The following is a 9766-nucleotide window of genomic DNA, read 5'->3' on the forward strand; positions in this document are numbered from 1 at the left end:
CCCTCAACCCACGCCCTCGGCAGGGGGTCGTGCCTGTCCCTTCATTGGGGTCGCGCCTGTCCCCTCACTGTCTGCTGTGCCAGCAGGCGGGCCCTGTCCCCCTGCCTCACAGTGAGGTCTGGACGCCCAGCTGGGGGCTGGTGCTCGAGAGTGACAAAATGGGGAGGGGCGTGGGGAGAGGAAAGACAGAAGCACATCATTCCCACCCCTGTCCACACCCCCCATCCATTTCCTCCACGACCTGTAAGACAGAGACAGCGAAAGCAGTGCCTTAGCGTGCAGCGATGCCCTGGGCTAACCCCCACCAGGGCCGCGGCAGCTCCTGGAACGCAGAGCACAGGGAGAGGGGGGCGCCCAGATCAAGGTGGGAATCCCTGCCTCCTGGAGCCGCCCACGGGCCCCGCCCGGCTCAGACAGCAGCCGGGGATTCCACGTGGCCCCGGCCCATGCACCCACAGCCCAGAGTGTGTGAGTCCTGCAGATCTGGCCAAGACTGCTCCCCGGCCGCCTCCCCGCCTCCAGCCCCTCCACTGCCTCCTTAAGTCTAAGTGCACCTGTCAGAAGCAGCGGGATCCTGGGGGCCTTGAGCAGACCACCCTCTGGGCCTGCCTTTCTCCATCCTTAGTGGGGGTGAGAGGGCTCCGTGTGGATGGAGTGAGATGAGCAGGTAGAGCGCCAGCGCTCTCACAGGTGCGCTCAGTCACAGGGGTCCTTAGTTGCGACAATCACTGTTCTGGGTCTCTGCCTCTCTGTGTTGACTGGTGCTGGTTCAAGGCCAGGCAGAAGGTGACCAATGCCAAGGGCAAAGAAGACCCAGGAAGCAGGACACACAGGAAGTCACAAGTTGGGGCCAAATCCCAGGCGGTAGGGAGGGACGCTTGCTTTGTTCAGGGCTGTGAGGAGGTGGGAGCGAGGGAGGGGAGGGGGCTGCCTGGTAGGGGGGCCCCTGGAACACAAGCGGGTTCCTGGCAGCCAAGTTTGCAGCCTCGTCTCCGCGGTTAAGCACAAAGCTCTAGGAATGGCCACAGACCCCTCAGGGGTAGCCGGTGCACTGCTTCCTGGAGCGTTGGTTTACACATGCTCAAAGTGAAACGGGACATTTCAAAAGACCTAGAATACAGCAGGGTTATCAAAGGTCAGAGTGGAGTTTTGCCACAATGTTACATACCTGCTTCATTCACTGTGACGTGTCTAGTAGTGACAGTGATTTCAAAGTAGCGACACGTGTGAACAATACCTCAAGGTACCTGTGTCACCGGCAAGGTGTGGCCTCTCTCCGTGACAGTCCCACTTCCCGCCACAGCGGCTGGCTGCTAGCATCCATGCTCAAAGGCCACATTTCCCCTGGCGTCTGGAGGAAAGAGGTCTGTCTGTTTGTTTGTTTAAGGATTTATTTATTTATTTTAAAGGCAGATTTACAGAGAGAGGGGGAGAGACAGAGAGAAAGATCTCCATCTACTGGTTCACTCCCCAAATGGCTACAACAGCCAGGGCTGGGCCAGGTGAAGCCAGGAGCCAGGAGCTCCTTCCGGGTCCCGCATGTAGGTACAGGGACCCAAGGACTTGGGCCATTTTCTGCTGCTTCCCCAGGTGCATTAGCAGGGAGCTGGATTGGAAGTGGAGCAGCCAAGAATTGAACCGGTGCCCACATGGATGCTGGTGTCGCCAGTGGCGGTTTTACCCACTACGCCACAACACCAGCCCCAAGGTCATCTTTTCCCATTCAGGACCCCAGACCTCCTGCGTTCTGGACCCCTAGACTGGACACTGGCCCTCATATCCTCCCCCCAGCTGCTTGTTATATAAAAGGGGCAGCAGCAGTTTGTACCCCTGAGGAACTCACCCCCTGGCTGCACACAAAACTGACACTCACCAAGACAACGGGGTGTCGGGTGGTGGCACCGCCAGGCAGCCCAGAGAGGAGGGGTCGGGGGCTGCCGAGCCGGGGGCAGCGTCTGGTCTGACCCCAGGGGAAGCAGCCGGCGTGGGCAGCTGCTTCCAGGGTGGGTCAGAGGCCAGGCCGAGCACAGGTGCAGGGACTCCCCTCCGTGTGCCATGTGCTTGCCAATCATGTGAGCACCTGGGCTGACGGCGCGCTCCTGGCTCAAAGCTGCCACTCTGCAAGTGCTTAATGAACGCATGAGGAATCAATATAGTGTGTGTGTGTGGGGGGGGTGTGTCCTACAATTTCCTGCCGTTCTTGGGCCTTCTAGGTCTCTCCTTTTTTTTCTTTTTTAAAAATGTATTTATTTTACTCGGAAGTCAGAGTTACACAGAGAGAAGGAGAGAGAGAGAGAGAGAGAGAGAGAGAGATAGGGAGAGAGAGAGAAAGAGAGAGAGAGAGATCTTCTATCTGCTGGTTCACTCCCCAGATGGCCGCAACAGCCGGAGCTGCGCTGATCCGGAGCCAGGAGCCAGAAGACTCCTCCCTGTCTCCCAAGCAGGTGCAGGGCCCAAGCACTTGGACCATCTTCTACTGCTTTCCCAGGCTAGAGAGCTCTATCGGAAGTGGAGCAGCCGGGACTAGAACTGGCGCCCATATGGGATGCCAGCACTAAAGGCGGTGGCTTTACCCACTACACCACAGCACCAGGCCCTAGATCTCTCCTTTTAGCAGGAGCATCCTGGACGCCTGGAGGACACGCACGGTGTTTTTGGTGGATTCTGGGGACTGCCCCAGCTCTTCTTTCTGGGGGTGGGGGAGGTGGGGCAGTTTAGGGTAAAAAGTTATGGTAAGGTAGATACTTTTTTGAGGTTCTTTTTAAATGTATTTGAAAGGTAGAGTTACCGAGAGGTAGAGACAGACAGACAGACACACACACACAGAATCTTTCATCTGCTGGTTCACTCCCCCGCAAGGCTGCAGCACCTAGGACTGAGCCAGACGGAAGCCAGGAGCCAGGGGCTCCATCCAGGTCTCCCACATGGATGGTGGGGGTTCAGAAGAGGCCCCAGGAGAAAGCAGGCCACTCCCAGCTCCAGGACAGTGGCTGAGCGGGGAGGCAGTCTTGATCGCCGGAGGTGTTGATGCGGTTGCTCGGCCAGCGGAGCCGAGGGAAAGCCACTGCCTGGGGAATGAGCAGAGAGGAGAGCGAGCAGCTTCAGCCTCTGCCTCCCCCGCTGGGAGGGGGCGGTGTTATTGGCAGCGCAGCCCCTTGCCCGGATCCCAAAGCCCAGGAGACACAGAGCCAGGGTGCAGTCCCCCATCCACCTGCGCGCTCGGGGCTGAGCCTCTGGGCTCCCCAGACAGCACCTCCAGCCTGACTCAACTCAAGGCACCCTCAAGGGGGCTGAATGGCAGCTTGGTTGTCACATCTCAGCCTGGGGGTGAGGGGGGTGGGGCGTGGCACAGGACCAGAGCTGAAAGGAGCCGGCCCCCTGGAGCGACTTGCTCCTCCTCTTACTGGGAGCCGCTGTAGAGGCCTGGGGACCCCGAGCCGGCATCCTGTGGTCTGCCGGGAGATCGCCGGGCTGACGCCTCGCGTTTTCCTTTGTTCTCTTCTGGGCAGCTCACCAGGACCCTCCCCGTTCCAGTCCGGGCGGAAGGCCAGGCCAGGCCTGAGGGACCAAGGCCAGGCCAGCCTCAGGTGGCTGAGCAGGACCTGCAGACGGGCACCTGCTGGGCCAAACCTGGGCGCCAACCTCAGAAGCCTTCCGGGAGTCCTGGCTTGTTCTTTCCGGGAGGCTGACAGACGCTGGCCAAGCTCCCGAGCAGGACACCCAGGGGTCCTCACGTCCTTGGTGGGGGGGGACGTGAGGGGCGGCTTTGTGCCCGGGAGGGGAGAGTCAAGGACACAGAGCAGGCTGAGGTGCATGCCTTCGGGCGCTGTGGGCCCAGAGTCCCTGAAACACAAGCCCCTAGGCGGCTCCAGGAGTGGCACCCCCGCCCCGCATTTGCATAAGCATCAATGGGTGGAGGAACAGGGCGCACCTGCTACCAGCACAGGGGACGGAGGTCGGGAGCCGGCCCTTCCCAGGGGGCTCTGTTTCTGTCCAGCCTGGTCCTCCCTGGACACCCTGCTGTGACAGCTCCCACCCATAGCTAAGGACAGACCAGTTGGGACTTTTCTGTGGCTGCCATTGAGGACCAGCCTGGTGAGCACTTGCTTTGTGCCAAGTACCAAGAAAAGGAAGTGGGCAGGGCAGTCCCTGAGGCTCAGGTTGGCCGAAGGAGCAGAGGTCACTGTGGCAAGGACAGGCTGAGCGTTCCCTGCCCCCTACCCCCGAGGGGGAGGGGCCGCCACATGGGCAGCCAGCGGGGAGGTTGAGGAAGGCACCGAGGGCCAACCCCGAGGCCGGAGCTTGAGGGCCTGGCAGGGCCAAGGCTGGGAGGCGAAGTGTCCCGGGGCCGGCCCAGGAGGAGTCGAGGAAGGGGACTCTTGCCAAGGGTGTTGGTGGGACAGGAGCCCGTGAGTGCCGGAGGAGTAGCAGACGCAGTTTCCCCGCAGCCCTGGGACGGCCGCCCGCTCCGTGCGTGGCGCTCCGTGCGTTGACCTGCTCAGCTGAAGTTGCCCCCGGCAGCCGGCCGCTCTCCTCACCCACCGACCGGCTCAGGTTTGGAAGCCGCTCCCCTGCTGCCCCCCACCGGGCACGGCCTGGGGCAGGAAGGGAGGAGGAAGAAGAGGCTCCCTCTTGGTTGGGAGTTGGGGGAGCCCCTGGGAGACTGGGGCATTTACCCAGGGCGCTGCTTCTCCAAAGAGCCAGGGGCGTGTGGGTGCCAGGGAGGCAAACCCCAGCTGGGCAAGGAGGCCGGGAAGCAGAGTTTATGCAGGCACTATTGCAACAGCGGAGAGCTGGGGCAGCCTGGGCTCCCTTCCGCTACAAGAAGGGCCCAGGTGGGGCGGGGCGGGGATTCCCGCGGGGGGGGGGTCCTGTGAGCCCCCCTACCCTGCCCCACCAGGGCTCCTGCCGCAGGACCCCCGCAGGATCTCTGCAAACTGGCTCCGTGGCGGACTCCATACACTTGGGACGAGGACATCGCCAGGGCTCAGAGCCGGGCTTGGAGGGCACCTTTGTCAGTGTGTGTGTGCGTGTGTGTGTGCACAGGACGAAGAGTGGGAACAGAGTACTGTCTTTGATCAGCTTCAGATTTCCAGGCCCAGAGAGACACAGGCAAGGACTGTGGTCTGTGGGGCCAGTGGGGGCAGGTGGGGGCAGGTGGGGGCAGGTAGGGGCAGGTAGGGGCAGGTGGGGGCAGGTAGGGGCAGGTGGGGGCAGGTGAAGGAACGGGTCTCTCTGGAGCCCTCCCCTCCCCCGTCTTCTCTCCTCCTGGGCTCCCTGTCCTTGAAAGGTAGAGTGACACAGAGAGGGAGCGAGCGACAGAGAGAGGTCTTCCTTCAAATGGCTTCAATAGGCGGGGATGGGCCAGGCCCAAGCCAGGAGCCTGGAACTCCATCTGGGTCTCCCATGTTTGTGGCGGGGGCCAAGCACTTGGGTCGTCTTCGAGTGGGACTGGAAGTGGAGCAGCTGGGACAGGGACGTCGCATGGCGGGCGGCTGTGGCACAGCCCTGCCCATTTCTCTAGCACCCATTTCTCCAGGGCACCCATTCTTCCTGTGTCAGGGCCTGGAGTCTCGGACAGACAACTTGCTTGTGAGAGAGTTGGCAAAGAACCATACAGAAGTAGCAAAGAGATACTTGCTGAGATTTACTGATTTCTTTGAAAGGCAGAGAGCATCAGAGAAAGAGGGAGAGACAGAGAGAAGGAGAGTTCTTCCACCTGCTGGTTCACTCCCTAAATGCCCACAACAGCCGGGACTGGGCCAAGGCAAAGCCAGGCACCAGAAACTCATTCGCTGCCTTCCTAAGAGGCTAGATTGAAAGCAGAGGAGCCAGGATTCGCACCTGCTCCCCAAGACGGGGTGCTGAAGTCCCATGTGGTGGTTTAACCCACTGTGCCTCAATACTGTCCATGCAAAGGTATAATTGCATGGGTTTTACCATACTTATTGTTGTAGAGTTGTTGTGCTTTTTAAAAATGACTTTTTAAAAAAGGATTCTTACTTTTTTTGTTTTCATTTTATTTGGAAGGCACAGAGACAGATACTGAGAGATCTTCCATCCACTGGCCCACTCCCCAAATGCCCCCAAGAGCTGGGGCTGGGTCAGGCCAAAGGCAGGAGCCCGGAACTCCAATCTGTGTCTCCTGGGTGGGTGGCGGGGACACATATTTGAGTCATCACCCACTTGTCCCCAGGGTGCCCACCAGCGGGAAGCTGGGTCAGAAGCCAGCACTCAAACCAGGTGTTCTGATCCGGGCTGTGGATGCCCCGGCAGCACCCCAACCACTGCTCCCCACACCCACCCCTAGGGTGCTCTTTTACTGTTAGGCCAAAGGAAAGGATAAAGAGCCCTACCAGATCTCATTTAGCAAGTATCACTGCACCCCTGATTTCCTCAAACAGTTCACAGCCCACAGACAGCAAAGCTGCTGCTCTTAGACACCTTCTGAATGTAACCAGTGGCTGGCACAGCACTTGAGAAATTCTGGAGAGAGTTAGAAAAGTGTCTTTTCATTTCCGTTTTCACAAAGCATACATATATATGATAATATATATATCCCATCTAATGCAGCATATCTTTCTATTGCTTTTTTATAAGATTTATCTATTTTTTAAAGATTTATTTATTTTTTGAAAGTCAGAGTTATACAGAGAGAGATGGAGAGGCAGGGAGAGAGAGAAAGAGGGAGAGAGAGAGAGAGAGAGAGAGGTCTTCCATCTACTAGTTCATTTTGGCCGGAGCTGAGCTGATCTGGATCCAAAGCCAGGAGCCAGGAGCTTCTTCCAGGTCTCCCACGCAGGTGCGAGGCCCAAGGACTTGGGTCATCTTCCACCGGTTTTCCAGGTCAAAGCACAGAGCTGGATCGGGAGTGGATCTGCCGGGATTTGAACTGGCACCCATAAGGGATGCCGGCACTGGAGGTGGCAGCTTTACCTGCTATGCCACAGTGCTGGCCCCCAAAATTTACCTATTTGAAAGCCAGAGCTACCGTGAGAGAGAGAGAATCTTCCACCTGCTGGTTCACTCCCCTCATGACCGCATTGGCCAGGACTATGCCAGGCTGAGGCCAGGAGCCAGGATCTTCCTCAGGATTTCCCACGTGGGTGCAGGGTCCAAGCAGCTGGGCCATCTTCTGCTGCTTTCCTAGACGCATTAGCAGGGAGCTGGGTGGGAAGTGGAGCAGCCGGGATTTGAACTAGCACCCCTATGGAATGTCGGTGTCACAGTCGGTAGCCCCACCAGTTACACGGCACGCTGGCCGCAGCATCTCTCCATCTCTGTATTTATGTCTACCTACGATGTAATCCAGCCCTGGTCTCTCCCTAGCCATCCATCCAGTCTGCGCTCAGAAGCCTCTTGGCTGCCCCTCTCTCTGCCTTCCAGCCCGACTGCCCTTCCTTGCCCTGTGAAGAGAGGCCCCTTCTCACCTTGCAGACCCAGACAGCAATTTCCAAGGCTGGGCTGACAAGAGGCACAGACTCCAGCAAGGCTCTCTGCCAGGAGGGCACGGCTGGGTCTGACCCAAGGGGGGCTGGAGGGGTCGTGGACCTGGGGCCCTTCTCATCAACATCTCACTGCACCTGTCAGCTCTTCTTGCCCTGACTCTGTGGCCCCGGCTCTAGGAGCTACAACGGCTCTCGAGCAGGCCACACCCATCAGCGATGAGAACGGGGAGACTGAGGATGGGCCGCACTGGTTTGTTCACTTTGTGCAAATTGTCAAGATGCGCTTTGATGACTTGCACGTATTTTTAAAAGATTGGTTTATTTGAAAGGCAGAGTTGTAGAGATGGAGGGAGAGACCTGAGAGAGAGATCTTCCATTTGCTGGTTTGCTCCCCGATTGGCTCCAATGACCTGGGCTGATCCAGGAACCAGGACCTCCATCAGGGCCTCCCACGTGGGTGCAGGGGTCCCAGCTCTCAGGCCATCTTCCACTGCTTTCCCAGGCACATTAGCAGGGTGCCACATTGGAAGTGATACAGCCAGGACTGTGACCAAGGTGCACATGGGATGGCAGTGCCTTAACCCACTGCACCACAATGCCAGACCCAATTTGCCCGTATTTTTGCATGTGTGTATTGTGGTGTAAAAATATGGCTGGGCCAGCATTGTGGCATAGCCAACAGAGCTGCCTCCTGCCTAGCTGGCATCCCAAATGGGCACCGGTTGCTCCACTTCTGATCCCTGCTAATGACCTGAGAGATCAGCAGAAGATGGCCCAAGTGCTTGTGACCCTGCACCCACATGGACACAGGAGACCTGGATGAAACTCCTGGCTTCAGCCTGGCCTAACCCCAGCTGTTGTGGCCATCTGGGGAGTCAACCTGCAGGAAGATACCTCTGTCTTTCTCTCTCTTCCCCTGTAACTTCTTTTAAAAAGATTTATTTATTTATTTGAAAGGCAGAGTTACACACACACAGAGAAGGAGAGGCAGAGGCACAGAGAGAGAGAGAAAGACAGAGAGAGAGAGAGAGGTCTTCCATCCACTGGTTCACTCCCCAGATGGCCACAATGGCCGGAGCTGGGCCGATTAGAAGTCAGGAGCTTCTTCCAGGTCTCCCACGTGGGTGCAGGGGCCCAAAGACTTGGGCCATCCTCTACTGCTTTCCCAGACACGTCACAGGGAGCTAGATTGGAAATGGAGCAGCTGGGACTAGAACCGGAATTAACCATCTCTATTCCAGAGGCGCGTTTTCTGTCTCCCCTAGGGCCTGAAGCAGATGGCCTCCACGCAGGCTGACCCAAGCAGCCTGCCCCTCAGCGCGGGCCTGTGCCTTCCTCACGTCCCGGGCCGGGCAGCCTGCCTGACGCTCTGCCTGTTCCACGCAGCCCTCCTGGTCCTTGGTGTCCTGGGGAACAGCCTGGCCCTTTGCCTCACCTGTCGAGGGGGCAAGAAGATCAACTCGGCAGGTGTCTACCTGGTCCACCTGGCCCTGTCCCACCTCCTGTGGACCTCAGCCCTGCCAGGAACGATCATCTACTACGCGCGGGGCTTCCATTGGCCGTTCGGGGACGGGCTGTGCAGGCTGACGGCGTTCCTGGTCTACGCGAACACCTACGGGGGTGTCTACCTCAGCATGTGCCTGAGCGTGGACTGCTACCTGGCGGTGGTGCGCGCCCACGGGCGCCCGCGGCCCCGCAGCGCCCACCAGGCGGGGCTCGTCTGCGCCTCTGTGTGGGGCTTGGCGCTGCTGCAGACGGTGCCCTTGCTCTGGACCCCCCTGGCCAAGCCCGCGGCGGGCAAGCTGACCTGTGTGGAGCACGTGGGAGTGGAGCCCATCCTGGGGCTGCCCCTCCCGGCCCTGCTGACCTGCGCCATTGGCTTCTGCGGGCCCGTGAGCGTCATGCTCTTCTGCTACGTGGCGATTGCCTCGAAGCTGCGCCGGGAGGCCCGGGACAGCCCCAGGGCGCGCCGGCGGGGAGGGCCCCGGAGGGCCTGCCTGCTCTCCCTGCTGGTGCTGGTGGCGGTGGCGGTGTGCTTCGGGCCCTACCAGCTCCACCTCTTCCAGTTCATGGTGCGGGCGGCGCTGCGCCCGCCGTCCTGCGCCGAGCGGAGGGCGTTCGCGCGGACCCTGCAGCTCACCGCGGCGCTCAGGAACATGAGCTGCGGCCTTGACCCTGTCGTTTACTTCTTTGCATCCACGCGTGACAGGAAGTGGCTCCTGCGCGTTTTAAAGCTCAGAGCCTTCTCCTCCTCTGGCCCCGGGGAAAAGCTTCAGAATCAGGGCGGGAGGCTCCGGGTCCTGGACAGGGAGGTCTAA

General features: G+C 59.4%; 1 protein-coding gene and 1 long non-coding RNA gene across 2 annotated transcripts; one reads left to right on the forward strand and one right to left on the reverse strand.

The window, feature by feature from the left end:
• Window positions 1–1176: 1176 nt before the first annotated feature.
• On the reverse strand, window positions 1177–4795 carry LOC149124510 (uncharacterized). Its single transcript, XR_016212717.1, has 3 exons — window positions 4677–4795; window positions 1874–3068; window positions 1177–1351 (listed from the first exon to the last, which is right to left on the reverse strand). It is a non-coding gene; the product is annotated as an uncharacterized LOC149124510 (long non-coding RNA).
• Window positions 4796–5484: 689 nt separating this feature from the next.
• On the forward strand, window positions 5485–9766 carry LOC138843736 (G protein-coupled receptor 183). The gene is made up of 3 exons (XM_070048520.1): window positions 5485–5592; window positions 7649–7747; window positions 8714–9766. The coding sequence occupies exons 1-3, from the start codon at window positions 5485–5487 to the stop codon at window positions 9764–9766; spliced, it is 1260 nt and encodes a 419-aa protein (XP_069904621.1).

The sequence above is a fragment of the Oryctolagus cuniculus genome, chromosome 9 (genome assembly GCF_051225735.1).
Source record: "Oryctolagus cuniculus isolate XC-2025 breed Fujian yellow rabbit chromosome 9, ASM5122573v1, whole genome shotgun sequence".
NCBI classification, from domain to species: domain Eukaryota; kingdom Metazoa; phylum Chordata; class Mammalia; order Lagomorpha; family Leporidae; genus Oryctolagus; species Oryctolagus cuniculus.